Consider the following 19,757-nt stretch of genomic DNA (forward strand, 5'->3'; position numbering starts at 1 on the left):
TCAGTTAACACTAGAACCGCCAACGGGTACATTTTACCCGCAACTGTTTCTTGATTGTATGTCTCTTTTTTCCAATAAAATATTCAAGTCTCCCAGTCCGTGACTTTTCCTGGAAGTTTGTTATGTAGCACCCTCTGTTGTTAAAAATTGTCAATATGAAGTCAGATTGAAAAAATGGCCCAAAAAATTGCCATTGATACCCATTAGGGCCAGCGGGTCAAATTTACCTTATGGAAAATGCAGTGATTTTTGCGCTATTGATCTCGCACGAAAACATAAACATGACGTGTTGCTATAGCAACGCCTGTTGTTTACTGCGGTTCCTTATAGAGAGATATATAGAGAGATAGATAGATAGATATATAGAGAGAGATAGAGAGACACTTTGCACATAACTTACGGTAGCAATCTTTTATACTTCATGCAATCTGCATGAAGTATAAACATATGAAAAGCTGAGAGTCCACAGATTATATTGGTATAAGTTTCATCACTGTGCGATCAAAACTCACTGTTAACCCTGTGTTCTAGTATGATAAATAAAAGAACATTGTACCTTGAAAATCAATGCATTCTAATAGTGGGTAAATCTTACCCGTTGGCGGTTTTAGGTATACAGCGACCCCTGGCGGTTCTAGTGTTAATAACTCAATAGTTCTCTACAGTGAACAGCCTTACATCTCAGTGACATGGAGTGTTTCTGGATCCTCACTAACTCCAGGAATCTTCAATAAGTCAAATCATTCTTGTTTGCTAATTGTTTTAAAATCCCATGAAAAGACCAAAACCTACAATGAATCGATAGCATTAACAAGTATTTCCTGCCATTCACAGCCTGACATATCATGTGTCTGTGCTATAGAGCAACACTGACCCCCTGTACACTTGGGTTTAAATTGTCTGAGGCGGCAAGTAGCCTAGACTAAAAGATGTTTCTGAAAGCATTTGAGGCAATGCAGATACATCATTTAGATTTAGATTTGATCAGCCCTACAGAGTTTGGCTCTCTGATCTGAGTTCACTAACTATAATGACACTGCAATAGAGAGTCATTTGCTCTGATTGGTTGACAGGTTAACTGTCTCCTACTCTTTTGCTACATTTTATATATTAATAAAAAATTGTTATCATTGTTGATTTTGGTCTTTCCATGGGATGTGTTAATATCAACAGGTCATCATGGCTGAGGGGACTCACTGTGCAGGAGTCCTCCACCACGGTGTATCTGAAGCGGTTGTTGCCCTCTGCTTTGAGCTCCAGGTCGTTGGATCCCTTCAGGATCACAGCCTTCTTGAGGTTGCCATTCTTCTGGTCCTTGTAGCCCACAGAGTTCTTGCAGTGGTAGGTGATGCTCTGAGAGGCCTCTTTGGAAAGCAGGCGGATGAAGGTCATCTGAACGGTGACGGCATTCAGCGGCTGATCTTTGTTGCCATAAATGAACTAGAGACACAACGACAGACATCAGTACAGAGGCAGTTTATCCTAGCCTGTAGATCTATGTTGTTTCTCTCCCCTCTCCCCTCTCCCCCTGTAAGAGCTCACATGTGTTCCGCGGTTCATGTCGGCTCCGAACCACACAGGCTTGTTCCTGGAGGTGCTCCACCACTGTTTCCGGGGGATGCTGTCTGGGTTGGCAGCAATGCACGTCTCCCCAGTGTCCATGTTGCAGTGCACTCTGATGGCGTCCTCCACACTGCCCTGGTTTGGATCCACCCAGTACTCACCTGCACAACAACAACATCAACACATGCACTTTAGTGTGTGAACACAATTATAAGCTAACCTAGTTTAAATCAGAGAGATCACACCCCAACATGACTTCTAACATGTAGCGTGTGAAAGAGCAGCATTGTTTAAAGTAAGAGCTAAGGTCATGACAAGAACAAGATGAAAAGTTCATGTAATGATTGTTTGGGTTGAAATAAATGCAAGCTATCAAGAATCATCAGAATGTGATTAACACTCTTAAGACATCTAAGACTCTAAGTATTCTAGAATCACTTAACCGTACATGTTGATAAGAAACAAATAATTGCAGCACAGATAGGACACACTTTTGTGCAGAACTTTTAGCAAAAGCAAACAATCATTAGACACCTGCATAACGTAAAGATAATTCAAACTGTTTAAAGTGAGTCTGTTCCATCTGTGTTTCTTAACTCAGGTTCTCGTTTTTCACTTCTCTACATGATATCAAGCTACACAGATGTTTGAGTCTCACAATGTGAGGATGCTCTCCATAATCCTGACGATGAAATTTCACCATGATTAATGTGTCTTAACCGCAATTCACTGTAAAACCCTTTATTGTCTAAACTTCCCCACCCCTGAATCATACTAGTATCTCTAGTATCTATTTTCTTTAAGTAATTTTTTCCCTCTTGTCTTCTTTCATATTTTCATGTGGATTAAGCTGAAGTAAAGTTGTACAAATAAAACCGCAGGCGAAAGTGTGAATGTGTTTCTCAAGGCCGCCTAGACTGAATAAAAAAACAATTTCAGAAACCCTATACAGTCGCATAGAGCAACAGAAACAGGAAGACAAAGGAGTTCATGTCAGTTCTGATTGGCCCACAGTAGGTGTAGAAGACAGATTCCTGTAACATATCTACAGTATATCCCCTCTGTCTGCTGACTCACCGCTGGTCTTGGCGGGGTAGCACCTCTTCAGGTCGTCACAGGTGCGGGCCGGGTGCTTCTTGCTGCCGTCGGGGCTCTTCATGCTGCTGATCTGGCTGCTGAGGGCCTTCAGGGTGGCCTGCACGCCGGGGTCCACCGCCAGGATGGTGGAGCCGTTGCTGTTGGGCATGGCCTCGTCCTCGCTGAACTCTGGAGGGCCGGAGTCGTAGTCGTGAAGGCCGCTGAAGAGGTAATCTCCGGCAGCAGTGGGGGGTCCTGGGGGGCCGGGGGGTCCAGCGGGTCCAGACTCTCCTGGAGGCCCCTGTGTATTAATGGAGAGGTTTTATTTTGATGTTTTTATTTACTGGTCTGTGTGTACTGCAATAACGGATTATAGCGTTCCTGTTCCCTTCTAACTGAACATCTGCTGGAAACATGTCCAGCAGTTTAATGATGTCTCCTCACATCTGCCTGCTTTTACCGTTTACTGCCATCGCTTTATTAGTTTAGCTCTGCATAAAGAGTAAATACCTCGGGTCCAACTTCTCCACTCAGTCCTCGAGTTCCAGGAGGGCCCATGGGTCCGGGCTGTCCGATGTACCCTTCCTTTCCGTGGGGCCCGATGGGTCCTGGAGGTCCCTGAACCACAATCATGTTACAGACTGTTAGTGATAAAACCAGGAGTTGGGTTTTACAGTGATTTCTGGTGTGAAACTCAAATATACTGTATGTTTTCTGCATGGTTGAGTTGATATTTACCCTGGCTCCTCCTGGTCCGACGATTCCTGAAGCTCCCTGCTCTCCTGTTGTGCCCTACAGTAAGAATTCAATCATTCATAAGCTTTACACACATCATTTACCCACACTGGAATTCAAAATGAAAGCACAGGTGAGCCATCGTTTGCAGTCTATGAGCCTCAGAAAGATACTGAAGCAGGACGCTTTACATGTTGGAACATCACCATACAGCTTAAGACTATTTCTGAAAACCCTAATGGAAGATACCCAACCCCAAGCTGCTCCTGTAGGCAGGTCTTTGTATTGAAGTGTATGACGGCACCTTGTGAAAGTGTCAGCTAAATGACATCTATATCCCAGCTGCTCTCACATTTTCTTCGGTCAGACATCTTGTACTGACTGCAGTGAGGTCCTCAGGATACCTGGACATCAGATTTTGAGTCTACTTTCTATTCTTTGATACTGAAATGAAAGCGTGGGAATGTGGTGGAGCTTCTCTTTAACTGCAGCACTAGGATTTTAGCACAAGCTAGCTTTATCAACCCCAGGGCGAAATCTGCAGGAGAACTCCATTTGGAGGCCTGAATATAACCTCAACCCAAAACACATTAGACTTTGACTTATCATTATGTTCAATATTTGTGACGTATACAGGGACTAAATAATGTCCAAGCGCAAAACTTGACTTAGATAAGAAGTCTGTGCTTTGCTTGTCCTTGGTGTGAGACTAAATCAAACCATTACTGGAAAACAGGAAGTATTTCCAATACATCAAATCAACTGACACATTTAGTTGCATGTGTTATTCAGCTAGTTTGCCTGATGTTCCAAGGTGTAGAAATAAACCTAGCCCAGACTTGGACTCACTCAAACTTCTCACTCTGATCAAACCAAAGGATCATTGTTCTGATATCTTACAGACAGGCTGAGAGCCGGTCAGAGAGTTCATTGAAGTCTGTTCCACTCCATCTAAAGCACAGTAATCAAGCTGGAATCAGAGGACTCTCAGAGGATCACTTGGTGCCTGAATTTGACAGCATTACAGTTGAGGTATACAAAACGGAACTGAAATAATTTAAAGTTGAGTTAATGCATTTCAACTTTGAATTGCTTGCCCACTTCCTATGCATTTCAAACACAGTGGACAGGAGGTAATCTGAGAGGAGCCGTCACTGAGGTCTTCAGGATCGGACTGGGTTACTTACTGGAGGTCCAGGAAGTCCCTGCAGACCGGTGAAGCCTCTGTGTCCCTTCTGCCCTCTCTCTCCGTGGTCTCCCAGGTCACCCTTATCTCCTCTTGGTCCTTGGGGTCCCTGAATTAGAAAGATTGAACTCATTTCATGATCATTGATTGGAAAGAAGTTCTTTCCATGTTTTTAGTGTGCATTAGCGCGCCAAGTAGCTCCATGATGTTGACTCACCACTAATCCTCTCTTCCCCGCGGAGCCAGGGGGGCCGAGGGGTCCTCTGGAGCCCTGCAACATGAGTGACATCATTAGAAATCCCAGAGGCAACACACACCTCTGCCAAACTCTGTCTAAAGACTGCTTCCTGTACCCGAACACATGGATCTGTCTCTGTGTGCCGACCTGATCCAAACCTGGCTACTCGTCAATCAGATCCTCGTGCAGAGTGTAATCATGAGTAAATGTGTTTTGAAGTCTTCCTGCTGATGGACTCACACACAGAGCTGTCCCCATGGTCCTTTACATTTGAAGCTTCTCCTGAGGTCTGAATTGTCTGATGAGTCTTTCTTTATGAACTCAACTTTCTTTACATACTGTAAGTTGGTAGTGTTTGTGTGGCAAGTGGGAGAGCAAAAAGTTTTTTAACCGCAGTTAACTTGGTTGAGATATTGGTTTGAAAGGCCAAACGTCAACAAATATGGATCAAACAGAGTATTTAAATAAAACCATGATTTTGCAAATAATTACATCTGTACTTCTTCAATAAATGCTGACTTTTTGACATCCCATTGTCTTATGGGAAACGTTTGGACAGAAATAGTCCCAACTCGTTATAATATTGTGTAGCCTTGTCTTTTTTTGGAACCATCCAACAGTATACCATTTAATCAGAAAAAAACCAAGAAAGAATCGTTTTAATGTTGATTTAGATTTTGTGTTATGAAAAATCTTAGTTTAATCATTTAAAAATCATTGGTTCTGCAAAAAGAAAGCCCACTCACAGCCTCTCCTCTCTTGCCGGCATCACCCGGAGACCCCACAGGGCCTGGGGTGCCGGGGAGTCCCTGAGAACCAATCAGACCCTCTGGACCAGAGTCTCCTCGGTCTCCCTGTAAGAGTAACACCATCAGTCACTAACAGTGTGTAAAACAACACAGGGGACACCTTTCATTTGCTTTGTCTCTTACTCTTTGTCCCAGATTTCCATCTTTGCCTGGGGGCCCGTCGGATCCTGCAGGGCCCTGAGGAGCACAGAGGCAAATATTAGGAGAGCTGTCAACATTACAGACGTGCAGCCTGTGTGATATCTGGTGAGAAACACAGCATATTTAGATGTGTGCTCACATCAGGGCCAGGGTCCCCACGAGGTCCGTTAGCACCTGGTACACCGACTGGTCCTGAGGGGCCTTTGTCCCCTGAGGGTCCTGTCAAGCCCTGTTTTCCTGGAGGCCCCTGAAAAAAGAAGCAGACAAATCAAAATGCAGCAGTAAAAAGACCTTTTTAACAAACTGTAACTCACTTAACTTGACTTCAAGGGTCAGAAATGTTTGCAAATTAGCTTAAACTTATTAAGAAAATTCAGTTTTAACCTTCAAGATGTCAAGATTCAAAGGTTTATTGTCATTACACCTACAAAACTATGGTGTACTTATGTAAAGTTCAGAACAATTTGAATCCAAAAAGGAATTCTCATAATGTGATGAATCGGCAGGGGACGTTTTGTGATGATATCGCTTAGTTCAAATGATTCATCCACGTCCATCTTCCTGCAGCGCTCGCAGCTTTACACAACAATGTTCTCCCGATCTAGCATCTCTTTGTTATTATTAATTATTGGAGAAGTTTCTGTCTTCATTTTCAGACTCAGATACTGACCGCGGTTCCAGGGAGGCCGGGCATCCCGCGCTCCCCCCTCTGACCAGGAAGACCCACAATGCCTCTCTGTCCTGTAGTTCCATCTGGGCCTGGGGGACCATCTGGACCCTGAAGGACAAACACAAGCAGAACATTGAGTAGATCAAAATAAATCTATTTCTTTATATTCCATTTTGTAGTTTTACTTTTTTTGTGCTTAAAAGCAATATATGGGTTTGTTCATGTATAACATCGTTACTACAAATAATCCAGTAGTTTTAACGGACACAGATTTCTTGATTGTGATTCAACAGTATGAGCAATTACAAGTCATTATTGCAGTATGCTGGTATTATTACTGCATTTATACTGTACATTTCCACATATACTCTTATTATATATTCCTGCATTTCATCACTTTAAATAATAGGTTCCATGTTTGAGCATTATTAGTATTATTTACAATGTTGATAAATGTTCTAGTATACATATCTGTTTGAATTTTTTTATTTCATCACATAATGAATGTTGCTATTTATTGTTGTTATATATTGTTTGTCATATCTTACATGTTTAATATACTTATTACCTCATTATTTTAGTACATATTCCTATTCTGGAATGGAAGCAACACAATTCCCCTGGGATTGATCAATCATTTCTGATCTGATTCAGAATGTAATGAAACTAACTAGATGTCAAATGGGCACAACAAGAAGAGCATGTTCTTACCGTGGGTCCGTCCTCTCCAGAGTCCCCTTTGTCTCCGGAGCTGCCGGGGGGTCCGGCTGGTCCTTTCTCTCCTTGTCTGCCGTTGGATCCATTGTCTCCACGGAGACCAACAGGACCCTCTTTACCAGGAGCTCCCAGGGGTCCGGGCTCTCCCAGTGGACCCTGGCAGGAGATGGAAGTGTTGATGAGATAGAGGCATGCCGTTAGACAGCGTGTTCAAACAACATGATGGTGTGTGTACAGCCGCTCAGCTGCTGGGTTAGTGTGTGTGACATCATGTATTCGGTATTAACTACCAAATTCAGAGTTGTTTAGTGCTAATGACTGACAAACCTAAACTGAGAAGAATCCCCTTGTATTTAGTATACTTCAAAAAACTGAAAATATAATTCTTCCTCTTGACCTTAGAAACTCAGGGCAGAACTTACCGTGGGGCCTGGGGGGCCGACTCGTCCTGCAGATCCGGGGAAACCAGTGGGGCCCTGGAAGCAGGAAAGACACACACTGCTCAGATAGTGCTTTACAGGTCTTATTACAGAGGGTGAGAGCAACACCCTGCCTGTGCTCAGGAATCCTCTGCTCTCCATGTAATTTCACCTTCTCATAAGATTTGTGTAATTATGAAATGATCTTACAGGTGCGCCCTGAGTTCCTCTGCCTCCTTTCAGTCCGGCAACGCCAGTTGGCCCCTACAACAGAACAACACTGATTAAAAGAGCTATTTATCAGTGCGTTTGCAAAAAGTGAAAGCTGACCTCTGGGAGTACAGCATTAAATAGCAGCCTGTATACAAATATCACAGACTTTTAAAACACATTTCTCAGAGAATCTTTATCTTATTGTGTCTTTTAACTCACAGGAGGACCGTGAGCACCGGATAAGCCTTGGGGTCCTGGTGATCCAGCATCTCCCTTCTGGCCTGGCTCTCCAGGCTCTCCCTTCACTCCAGGTTGGCCGTCAGGACCCTGTAAACCGTAACGTAATATTACAACAAATACATAAAAACTAGTTGAATCCGTCCTCACTTTTACACCTCCTCCTGGAGAATCATAGAGGTCTATTAATAATATTCAGAGTATAAAATATGTGACAGAGAATGAGCACTTACAGGAGTTCCTGCAAATCCAACAGCACCGATGGGGCCGGGGTCTCCTCTTGATCCCTGTTGTAGGACAGAGGTTACTTTAATAAAGTGCTCTAATAATGCACACACATTCTGTATCACCATCATAAACAGGTCGGGGTCCACTCACCGGCACTCCTCTGGAACCTGCGGGTCCGTGTGGTCCTTTGGGTCCGGGCTCTCCCTGCAAAGATATTAAAGGTTTACTGACAACAGGTTCTACAACCCCTCATCGAGCCTGTGCTGCTACATAAATCCTGAAGATGCAAAGCAAGCCAAAGCCTGTACTTAAGCCAAGACAATAAAAACAGAGGGCATCCTGGGAACTGACGCTCTCCTAAAAAACAAATTGTCATCACCTTGAATCATTGTGATGAGAATAGCAGCCTCTTAACCTGTTAAGCCCAGAGCCTGTTTTCCAGGCCTCAGGCTCGAAAATGACATTCCCAGAACAAATGACTATCTTCACTTCTAAAAGGGTTAAATGAATAATCTTTGTTCTCAAAGTAATGATAAACATGTGAGTTGGATGTAGAAGAGTCAGAATCAATATAGATTCATAAATTCAGATTGAACATAGTAAAAAACTGTAAATTATAGTGTCCGTCCAAAATAAAACATTACGAGTGTAAACCACCCTTGAATGATGGGATGGTAGACTAAAAGCTTTAGCAATCCAAACTATAACATATAATAAGTACCCTGTATCAAGATTGATGCAAACAAAGTGACCTTTGACCTTCTTAGAGAGATTTAGCAACAAAAAACCCACTTCTGGGGTCATTTGGGTGCATTTTCCATATCTTTTGCCCCCCTCGGTCGATTTTGATGATTGACATCTCTTTTTAACCGTTAGAGCCAATGGAATCGAGGGGAAGTTCCTGAAATCCATCTAAACATGACCCATTGGTGAATGAGTGATGCGTAGCCAGAATGCCCAAAACCGGAAGCTGTCATACACTCTGGTAGCTATCGTAGCAGCTATATATTAAAACTCTGTTATTGAGTTAAAAATGGAATGGTGGATTATCAGTAATCATTTCAAAGTGACACAGACACATTGGATTAACCTTCAGCAGCGTTTTTATCGTTTTAATGCCATTGAACACAACTTTTGATCAGAACAACAGCTAAGGTAAGACAATGTCCCGTGTTTGCTCCGTAAAGCTCCGTGGTGTGAAGGGTTTGCTTCCTATGTCGCGAGCTTTGATCGCTCAGTGATGATTGATGATTGTTTGTGCAGATCCGATAAGTAATAAGGGTATTTTACCGGGAGTTCTGTGCTAAGTGCGTTTGCATTTTTTCGCTCAGGGCTCATTTAGACGCTTCTTGTGAGACTTGTGTTTTGTTTCGGTAAAAATGGTTCGTATCGTCAGTTAGCTGAGTTTCTTCGCGTTAAGTGGGTATGACACATTAATAGGTTTTTAAATGTTAAGAAGCCCTGAGACACATTTTCGTGAAATAAAACGGGGGCCTCCGGGTTTAACAGGTTAAAGGAATACTTCACTCCCAAAATTATTGTTTGTGTATAAAAACCTCCATGTTCCCTCATGTGATGTACATTTTGCAAAACTCTATCAAACACGTTGTGTGTTACATACTGTCACACAACTTGTGCAGATATCTACATTTCCTTTAAACAGTCATATGCTCACTTCTTCAACATGTACATTGACATGCGTGTCTTTTAACTGTGGGTTGTGGGTTCGATCCCAGCCCGAGGAGTCAACATGTCGATGTATCCTTGGGCAAAATACTTAACCCTGAGTTGCTCCCGATGGTGTGTGAATGTGTGTGAATGTTAGGTCCTAGAGCAAGGTGCCCTGCTCTGTGTGACTGGGTGAATGACTTGTAGTATGTCAGCGCTTTGAGTGGTCATAAAGACTGGATAAAGCGCTATATAACAACAGCCCATTTATCATTTACACTTTGCCTAAAACCCAACTGTTTAAAATGCTTTTGCATTAATAGTCACGCACTTGTAGAGGGCACGTTTCTCCCAACCCCAACCCTAACTTCAGCTAACCCTAATCATGTGTTTGGGAAGAAGTGAGCACAGGACTAGTTAACGTTTAGAGATTTTCACGGGTGTTTTGATGTCGGCTGTTTTAAACGTGGTCCCCATTTGCTTCAGTTTATCAAGACCTTTGTCTGTTATTCTTTGTCATCATGTACTGTAGGCATGCCAGAAAACCACATGTTCTTTCAAGAAGTCTAGAGAACATGGGTTGAGTAACTAATATATAAATTATTATTTGATTATGTGTGCTGGGAAGAAAAGAAAGACTGTACCTTTTCACCGCTGGGTCCCGCAGGTCCTAGCGGGCCGACAGGACCTGGACCTCCCTGTGGACAGAGAGCAGATCAGGGGGTTACCTTTAACTAGGCATTCAAGTCAGAGCGCACACTTCTTAGGACAAGCTGTGACGAGTCCTGATGTGCACCATCAGTATGGTTCCTTGTTATGGTTGTGAGTGAGATATGTGGCTTACTCTTGCACCGTCATTTCCAGCTGTTCCCTCTGATCCTTTCTCACCGAGGGCTCCCTACACACAAGACAGGAAAACAGGTGTAAGACTCCTTCTTTTGCTGCTGTTGGCAACTTATCTCATTTGCATTCATTAAAGCCAGACACGGAATACACTGAAAACTCAGATCTGTTGATTGTGACTTAAGAACACGTACAACTTAAACACATTTTGCAGTAGAGATAAAATGATGTGTACTTTATAACATAAATGATCATAATGACGGAGTTATCGATGAACTTACTCTGTCACCTTTGGGCCCGGGGGAGCCAGAGATGCCTCTCTCTCCTGGCATCCCCTGCAGACCTGGGGGTCCCGCGTCACCAAGGGCCCCGGCAGGACCAGGACCACCCTTCAGGGACAAACACACACAGAATTAAACAAGGATCCATTACATGGCTCAGCAAAACCACACTGCCCACTGACATTTACTTTTTTCCATTATAAACCTTTATATTGTTTATTCTTCATTTTCAGCAGAAGTGATTATGCTCTAGTGTAATAGTACAACAGTCAACACAGTGAATACAAGTTTTCTGCCAAGATGAAGGATGAACATACAGTGTATTTCCCCTATAACCTTTACTCATTGCTTTTCATACAATCCAGCACAGATAAGATAAGCACAATTATCAAAGAACTATAATGCTGTCAGTTCTTTCCGGGGATGCGTCTGTGCTCTACCTTTGGACCATCAGGACCAGGTGCACCGGGGATGCCTTTAGGTCCCTGAAGGCCTGTGGACCCCAGCTCTCCTCTCTCTCCGGGTATACCTCGCTCTCCCTGAGGAAGAAAAAGCATCATCCTCAGTCTCAGGGATCCTACTTCACCGACCGCCTGAATCATTTAGTATTGTGGAGTTCACCTACCCTTGGTCCAATTTGTCCGACAGCACCAAGCTCTCCAGGAATACCCTGAAAAAAGGAATAATGGTAAAGCTGAGTCAAACACTATCAAGCTCCTTAGAAACCATTTAATGTTGCATATAAAGAATAAAGGAACGAGCTTCAGTTCATTTCTCCCGAAGCAGCATTTATAGCTTGAGTCACACTCACCAGGTCACCTGGCTTTCCAGATTCTCCAGGTGGGCCTTGATTTCCAGGCAGCCCCTACAAACACAACAAATAAAGAAATGACCAGAGTCCTACAGCACAGACTGAGCTCTAACCATTTGTTATAATTTCTACTGTTCCAAAGGCGTTAAACAACATTTTTGGAATGTTAATCTACAAACCAAAATGTATGACTTACCTGGAACCCATTTACACCTGGAGGTCCCTGCTCTCCTCTTTCTCCCGCGACTCCCTTTGAAAGCACACAATGAATCATCAGTCCTTTGTAATAGCAGTAAAGAAAACATTAAATGGATGAAAAATACAGAAATCCGACTTACAGCTGGGCCGGAGGGGCCAGCAGGGCCAACTTCTCCATCTTTCCCAGGAGGACCCTTTAGAGAAAGAGAGAATGAACAAACTGCCCATTGCACATAACCTTTAAGACATAGAGCAGAATAACCCAGGAACAAGTGGTATTCAAACTATTAGAGTCAAATGATACCTGCAATCTAATCTTTGTTCTTTGTTTACTCCTGTTTTTCTGTAAAGCGACCTTGGGTCCCCTGAAAGGCGCTATATAAATAAGTTATCATTATTATTATTAACATCCCTTTGCACCAAGATCTAAATGACCTTATTATATTCAGGGTTTTTCTCACAGCCCTAAGCGTTCTTAGAATGATTGTGTTGTGTGAATGGCTCCTATTCACACGCTCCTATGCAGCTACTGTCGATGGGAAACAGTGCTGTGTGTTGAGGTCCAGTAAGGAATAAATACTGATTACATATAATCCTTTAAACATGTGTTTGTGGAGATCAGCAGTGGTAGAGGCATTTGTCACAGCTAAATGCCTCCATGATGTCAAATGAAGTACTGGTATCAGTATCCCTTTAAGGGTACTGAAGGGTATAGGAATTGTTTTAATGATACCCAGCCTCTCTACTGATTACAACTCCTTATGACTTCCCATTCCATGCTGATAGCAAAACAAAGTGTACAACAGCATTTTTGATTGGTAAGCAGCAGTACTCACTCTTTGACCTGACACTCCTGCAGACCCTAGTTCTCCGGTCTTTCCTGGGTCCCCCTTTAGGTGTGGAAAGAACATTATGTATTAGAAAACAGAGCAGGATATAGAGACTGACCGGCTGAATTGTAATGCAATGTTCTGAGTGACTATGCAGCCTTACATTGAAGCCCTTGGGGCCCGGTCCTCCCATGATTCCTGCGGGCCCTCTGTTTCCGATGGACCCTGAGGGGCCTGGACGACCATCTTCACCTGGGGCTCCCTTAATGAAGGAAAAAATCATTTAACTCAATTATGTAATATGGTTTATCAAAAGCCAATGTGAAATTGTGACTGTGTTTGAGTGCTGCAACCTACCAGTGGCCCTGGCTTGCCCTCTGCTCCCTGAACTCCAGGGGTTCCAGTGAGACCCTTTCATGAAGAGAAAGTCAAACTATGAGCAACGGAAATATGTTCGACAGACAAACAGTAAAACAATAAGTGCAGTAGATCAAATGTAATGCCAAGCTGTCAGTGTTACCCTTGCACCGGGCAGACCAGGCTCTCCTGGACGCCCTGGGTCTCCTACTGCAGCTTTTGGCCCTGGGGGACCAGATATTCCACGATCTCCTTGAGCACCCTTGAGGAAAACAAAAGATGATGAAGTCCTTGATTGAGTGTCAAACCAAACACCAGTAGCACCATCTTGCTTCATCAGTTTGAATCATTATAGTAAACGGTAGAGGACAGTACCTTAGGTCCTGGCAGACCATCAGCACCCGGGAATCCTCTGTTACCAGGAGTTCCCTGAAAAACAATATTCCAGGTTTACTCCAAATACAGCGTTTATGTACCAAAACGTTACAACTTCTGTTGTTAAAGTTGAACATTTAAACAAAAACATTTAGTTAGGTTCAGAAAAATATCCTGGTTTGAGTTCAAACAATGAGCTCAAAGTCAACTTTGTCTTCTGGATTCACCGGGACATTAACACTGGTCTCCTGAGGGAAACAGTGCTTTTTTGACACATCAATGCCCCCGACTTCCTCCCCATGTGGAGTTTTCACACTTTATACTCTATCACCCGACTTTTGCTCTCGTCATAATAACTACAGCCTACAGGTTGTAAACAAATCAGCATCAGAGAAAAAAGCATAGAACACCACTGCTCGTCCAACTTCTTCTCTGGATTTACTTTGTCTAAGGTCATTGTCAAGTTGACCTGACTTTCAATCGGTGGCAAGAAACCACAGACCTAATTATAATTTGAAAATGAATTAATTGTCCTCCTAGTTAAAATGATTGCTTTTATTTCTCCCATTTACTGAGATCTCCCTGTTCAATCAATCAATCAATGTTTATTTATATAGCCCAATATCACAAATGTTACATTTGTCTCAGTGGACTTCACAGTTTGTACAGAATATCAGTATGACAATACGACACCCTCTGTCCTTAGACCCTCACATCGTACAAGGAAAAACTTCAGGAGAAAACCCACAGTTTAAAGGGAAAAATGGGAGAAACCTCAGGGAGAGCAACAGAGGAGGGATCCCTCTCCCAGGACGGACAGACGTGCAATAGATGCCGTGTGTAAATTGAAAAGATAATACATTTGCAACATAGATATAGATATACATAGATACAACACATATAATTATTTATCATTAAAGTGTTTTAAAGTGCAGCTCTGATGGAGGAGTGTGCTGACTCACTCTCTCTCCGACGGGACCTAAGGGGCCCAGAGAGCCGGAGTCTCCACGTTGTCCTCGCTTTCCCTCCTCACCCTGAGGTCCGAGCGGTCCCTGGGAGCCTGAAGGACCCTAAAGAGTTGACACACAAAACACAAAGTGGTAAATGATGAAAAAACACTATTACAGTTTGCTTTTATGGAATCATCAATGTATATTGGACTGACTCAATAAAGCAGCATGTAAAGATATTATTAGATGTAGATTGCTTACTGGTTCTCCTTTGGGTCCAAACTCTCCTTTAAATCCTCCTATGCCAACGTCTCCCTGTAACACAAATGTAAGTTTTCTGCAGCAATCGTCACAGTTGTATTCAGAATGTGCAGCAATACATAAGGCTAGGATCTTCCAAACTTAAAGGCAGTTTACCAGTTGTCCCTTGATACCAGGCTGCCCGGTGCTCCCCTGAGGGCCTGGGGGGCCATGGGGTCCAGCATGGCCTCCTGCACCTTGTGGACCCAGATTACCCTGTAAACAGGAAGCTGTGTATGAGTACATTCATCTCATAAATAGTGAATAAGCCGTTAAAAATAAATAGCTCTGTACGTACCACTGGTCCTTTGCTACCGGTGCCTCCATCTGTACCCAGGGGTCCCTGTGAACACAACATGTCTCACATTAGATCATCCAAGCAGCAGCATGTTGACATGTTAACATTTGTTATAAATATTCAACTATGACAATGTTTCCATCAGATTTAAATCAACCTAATAGCTGGGAACCATTATTTGCCCTATCCACCATATCTCCATTGTGTGTCATGAGTCATGACTGTAATTGTTCATTGTTTTTTTACAAATTCAATCAAACAGAATTTATTCAAAAACAAACAGCTTAATTAATAACTTTATTATGAGGAAATGTGTAAGTAAAGTAAGACATTACCCTGAGGCCGGCTGGTCCAGCTCTGCCCAGATGACCGGTCTCTCCTCTCTGTCCTTGTGGGCCCTCTGGCCCCCGGACCCCTGTGGGGCCAGCTTGTCCCTGTGGAACAACAAAGTGCAGTTCATATGCAGAAATGTGACACTGGTAGAATACCAATTTAGGGCGGTGCTGGCTAAGTCCATAGGGACTTGGCCTGGGATCTGGAAGGTCACCGGTTCAAATCCCGGAAAGACCAAGTGCTACCGAAGTGTCCCTGAGCAAGGCACCGTTCTCTACACTTTCCCCTGGGTGCTGCGCATAATGGCAGCCCACTGCTCCTATCACTATATTCAAATGCAGAGATCCCTATGGGATAAATAAAGTTGCATCTGATCTTAGGGGAATGACTGATTTTTTCATTTCCTTTTATAGTTCCATACTGAACATTTGTAAGTTTGAGGAAATACACACAAAACAATCAAAAATATATATTTTTAATGCTACAGAAAATATCAATAAGAAGTGTGAAGACTGGATTATTATAAAACAGCCAATATGTTATTAATGAAACCATATGCTCTCAAATTGAAACATTTGGAACTTGGAAAACAGCAAAATTCATGTAAAAATGACGTATTACACTAAGTAATCACTTTGTGGAATAGCACTAAGAAAGAAATAATAAAAATGTGTAAAAAAATGTACATTTTATTATGTGTTTATCAATCTTTGTGTGTTTTTGAGTCGACAACTGCTAATCCCGAGGCTGGTCGGGGAGGACTCAGTTTTTGAAAATGAAAGTAATAAACTAAAACTTTAATTAGATTTGAAAGTCACTAAACAGCTAATTGGCATGAGTGTACGTGTGTTTCTGTTCTTACCTTCATTCCTGGAGATCCTGGATATCCAGATGACCCACTGAGACCCAGCGGACCCTGTCAAATAACAACAATGACTTCAGAAAAAAAGGTTGCAATTGTGGAAGCGGATGAAATAGAATATGCAGAGTTGAAGCAGGTGATGAGGTGGTCCCATCCCTCACTACTCAAGTTTCTGAGCTAACTATATAAGATGGTCTCTGAGGTGTACAGTACATCCATGATGATGAAATGTCTTACCATTGGACCAGGCTTTCCCAAGTTACCAAGTGATCCACGTTTACCCTAAAACACAACATGGTATCAATATAATATGACAGTTAAACACTTTGTAATGTAGTGATGATGGTGACAGACGATTCTGATGCAGAAGTGATTTCATCCTTACAGCGACACCGCCGGGTCCGGAGCGTCCTCTCTCACCAGGCATGCCGGCAGGACCCTGTCACACGCAGGGAATTACAGCTCATATGAATAATAATCATCATGAAGCTTTATTTGAATCACTTTGAAGGTTTCTCAGAAATGTCATAAACATGATGAACAAAGTGCTTTATTCAAGTCAGAGGTTCAAACATATAAGCGCAAATGCAGCATGTCTACACGATACATTCATGAAAGGAAGGTACAGCGACATAAATACAATAACATTTTCAAACAACAATATAACCCTGTCAGCTGTCCTCTAGCTGAGCTTTAGGTTAAAGTTAGATAGTTCAAAGGGTAATTTACAGAATAGAGGATTTAGACGGGCCACACTCAAGATTATATAATATAAGAATATGACCTACCATGGGTCCAGGTCCTCCCATTTGACCAGGAGGCCCTGTAGAACCCTGTAAAACCACAAAAGAAGAACTTGTTAAGTAACAAGAGAGCACACTTCAGGCAAGGTGTTTAGCAGGTATTCATGTAACTTTAGCAGCTACAGCAATCAGCTTTCCAACACATTGAACACACCAACAGACAGACTGGAAATAATGTCACTTTATTCATTTATACCTTGGATCCAAGAGTTCCAATTTCTCCTTTCTGTCCGATTATTCCACCATGGCCCTGATGTCAAAAAGAGAAGACAATCAGTAACCACATGCATGACATATCATTCCTTAGCAAGTAGCATTACGAGAAGCATTAACATCCATGTTTGAGAGAAGGTCCTCTCACCTTGTGACCCTTCAGACCGGGAGGCCCTGGAGTACCTGGGAATCCTCTGGATCCCTGAAACATGAGACATGCAACATGTTCATCAGTTATATCTATTACAGCGGTAATAAATATATGTGATTTGAATAAATACAGATGTAATGCGTGCAGTGAAGAAACGTTGGTATGCTGTGGAGCTCTAGGGGCTTACTGCTGATCCAGGGAATCCATTTTCTCCGCTGTTTCCTCCTTTTCCTGCTTCTCCCTGTGTGAGGAGGACGTGGCATCAACATGTTACAAACTGTTTTGCTGTGAAACATTTTGTGCTAACAATGAAATATATGCCTCAGATTTCTTCCCTTGAGGTTTGTGCTAGAACAAGGAGCATGTAACGGCCCTGCTCTAGGGTTATTTAGGATGTCACTGACATATACTTCTTATTTAGTCCACTTGACCATGAAAGAAAAACAAAGAATTCTATGAAATGTATCAAAACATATTTGGATTATAACACATTTTACAGTTTATAAATGTTATTTGTATACTATGCGTCTCCTTGTATCTTCAGTATCTTCTGCTTGACATTAAGAAGTCATTGATGGATTCACAATGATCTTAATACATACTAACTGTAGATACATTCACAGTATCTTAGTAACTGGAACAATACAGTGAAGGCTGGGTTATTGCACCATTGTGAAAGTGAAGATTTAGTAAATGAGACACCATGTGACTTACATCTTCACCTGCTTTCCCTGGAGGGCCCTCAGGTCCCCTCTGCCCAGACGTACCCTGTAAAGGTCACACATTGTAAACATACAGCGAAAACTCATCCCTCTGAAATCCATCCCAGTCAAATGAAAACTCAGCTAGTTAAGGCAAGTGGGCTACATACATCAATCGTACAAAAGAATGATGTCATACCATGTGCCCTGGTTCCCCAACTTCTCCAGGAGGTCCTTGGGGTCCAGCTTGACCCTTAGAAGAGTGATAAGAGTGACACATTTAAAATATAATAATATGCCATCAAGTATTGTCTGTGTTGAGATGTTGTGGACTTACAGCGTTTCCGTTTTGCCCTGTGGGGCCCCTTGTTCCAGACTCTCCCTAAAACACACATGATGTACAATGAAATGATGGACAGAATCACACCTAACACACGTAAATGTAAAAACATTATGACATATGCCCTTTGGGAGTAGAGTAACTCCATAAGGACAAAGATAAATGATTTGTTTAAAAGTTGTTAGAAACTCAAAATCCCAGTGGTTTTATTGCAGGAAGCCATTTCTGGAAGATCAACATCAGTGTTGCATAATATGTGTGATTAAAAGGCGGGTACTCCAGTCTGAACAATAATCCTGTCATCAACATTTCTCTGGCTCACAACAAACGTGTAATATAAGGACCAGAGTTACAGACTGGGTCAGCTGTCTCATTCCACTTGGTGAACGTGTTCATGAGACAGGGAGGAGTTAACTAAAGATGCATCAAGTTGTACTATTGGATATCGGGAAAGATCTCCTAAGTAAACTTACTTCAAGTGGAATATTACATTTCAGATTATTATTATTTGGTAAAAGACTGAGAAATGTGGGAGAAACAATCTGAAGCTTGGCAGTTTAGAAAATCAAACCCTTTCCAGACAGTGGTTTGCTAATTGTTTTGATTTAGAGGACTGAAAAACAAAAAGACTTAGTTACCGTACTAGATGAGTTCATATCTAGCTAACATTCTCTTACCCTTGAGCCGCTCAACATGGCCTGAGGTCCGTTCTTCCCATCAAAGCCTCCGGCCATCTGAGATCCTAGGCCCTGCAGGGGGGGGGGGCACACTCTGGTTTAACATAACTTAAAATAATCTGGACACAAATGATACACAACCAAATATATAAAGGACAGGTAGAAGCTGATTGTGCATGAATGTGGTCACGTGTGTTGCTGCTCTCTGTCTACACCCAAAGAAGACCCACAGAAGACTTGTATAGGATTCTGCTGATTATGTTTTGTATAAGGATGGCTATACAACAAAAGGGTGTGTGTTTCTAATGTGTGTAAACACCCCCTTGTCTTTTGTTAGCCTGTAAATACATGTGTACATATGTGTGTTTGCGGCTTGTGAGAGTGTGACTCACTCCTGGGTGGGCTGGGGGTCCTGGGGGTCCGACCTCACCGGGCATACCTGGTATACCTGGCTCTCCATCATAACCCGGGGGGCCCCGCAGTCCCTATAGGGAAGAGAGAGAGAATAGCACTGAGTCAATGAATGAAAAAAA

At 42.6% G+C, this 19,757-nt stretch overlaps 1 protein-coding gene across 1 annotated transcript in view; it reads right to left on the minus strand.

Annotated features, from left to right (window-relative positions):
- Nucleotides 1-1,095: 1,095 nt before the first annotated feature.
- col5a2a (collagen, type V, alpha 2a) overlaps nt 1,096-19,757 on the minus strand; it is a 44,440-nt gene continuing 25,778 nt past the window's right edge. Inside the window, exons 7-53 of the mRNA XM_010787605.1 lie at nt 19,617-19,709; nt 19,225-19,296; nt 18,545-18,589; nt 18,407-18,460; nt 18,221-18,274; nt 17,694-17,747; nt 17,504-17,557; nt 17,339-17,392; nt 17,128-17,172; nt 16,725-16,778; nt 16,577-16,621; nt 16,340-16,393; nt 15,480-15,578; nt 15,145-15,189; nt 14,964-15,062; nt 14,808-14,861; nt 14,559-14,666; nt 13,597-13,650; nt 13,385-13,483; nt 13,222-13,275; nt 13,028-13,126; nt 12,871-12,924; nt 12,175-12,228; nt 12,033-12,086; nt 11,837-11,890; nt 11,651-11,695; nt 11,466-11,564; nt 11,026-11,133; nt 10,746-10,799; nt 10,546-10,599; nt 8,384-8,437; nt 8,239-8,292; nt 7,988-8,095; nt 7,766-7,819; nt 7,559-7,612; nt 7,131-7,292; nt 6,420-6,527; nt 5,889-5,996; nt 5,732-5,785; nt 5,546-5,653; nt 4,779-4,832; nt 4,563-4,670; nt 3,379-3,432; nt 3,151-3,258; nt 2,641-2,941; nt 1,543-1,724; nt 1,096-1,440 (exon numbers count right to left, since the gene is read on the minus strand). Coding sequence (XP_010785907.1) covers nt 1,111-1,440; nt 1,543-1,724; nt 2,641-2,941; nt 3,151-3,258; nt 3,379-3,432; nt 4,563-4,670; nt 4,779-4,832; nt 5,546-5,653; nt 5,732-5,785; nt 5,889-5,996; nt 6,420-6,527; nt 7,131-7,292; nt 7,559-7,612; nt 7,766-7,819; nt 7,988-8,095; nt 8,239-8,292; nt 8,384-8,437; nt 10,546-10,599; nt 10,746-10,799; nt 11,026-11,133; nt 11,466-11,564; nt 11,651-11,695; nt 11,837-11,890; nt 12,033-12,086; nt 12,175-12,228; nt 12,871-12,924; nt 13,028-13,126; nt 13,222-13,275; nt 13,385-13,483; nt 13,597-13,650; nt 14,559-14,666; nt 14,808-14,861; nt 14,964-15,062; nt 15,145-15,189; nt 15,480-15,578; nt 16,340-16,393; nt 16,577-16,621; nt 16,725-16,778; nt 17,128-17,172; nt 17,339-17,392; nt 17,504-17,557; nt 17,694-17,747; nt 18,221-18,274; nt 18,407-18,460; nt 18,545-18,589; nt 19,225-19,296; nt 19,617-19,709 — 3,966 coding nt within the window. The 3' untranslated portion in view covers nt 1,096-1,110. The remainder of the gene's footprint in view (nt 1,441-1,542; nt 1,725-2,640; nt 2,942-3,150; nt 3,259-3,378; nt 3,433-4,562; nt 4,671-4,778; nt 4,833-5,545; nt 5,654-5,731; nt 5,786-5,888; nt 5,997-6,419; nt 6,528-7,130; nt 7,293-7,558; nt 7,613-7,765; nt 7,820-7,987; nt 8,096-8,238; nt 8,293-8,383; nt 8,438-10,545; nt 10,600-10,745; nt 10,800-11,025; nt 11,134-11,465; nt 11,565-11,650; nt 11,696-11,836; nt 11,891-12,032; nt 12,087-12,174; nt 12,229-12,870; nt 12,925-13,027; nt 13,127-13,221; nt 13,276-13,384; nt 13,484-13,596; nt 13,651-14,558; nt 14,667-14,807; nt 14,862-14,963; nt 15,063-15,144; nt 15,190-15,479; nt 15,579-16,339; nt 16,394-16,576; nt 16,622-16,724; nt 16,779-17,127; nt 17,173-17,338; nt 17,393-17,503; nt 17,558-17,693; nt 17,748-18,220; nt 18,275-18,406; nt 18,461-18,544; nt 18,590-19,224; nt 19,297-19,616; nt 19,710-19,757) is intronic.

Source organism: Notothenia coriiceps, unplaced genomic scaffold (genome assembly GCF_000735185.1).
Source record: "Notothenia coriiceps isolate Sejong01 unplaced genomic scaffold, NC01 NC01_scaffold00001211, whole genome shotgun sequence".
Classification (NCBI taxonomy): domain Eukaryota; kingdom Metazoa; phylum Chordata; class Actinopteri; order Perciformes; family Nototheniidae; genus Notothenia; species Notothenia coriiceps.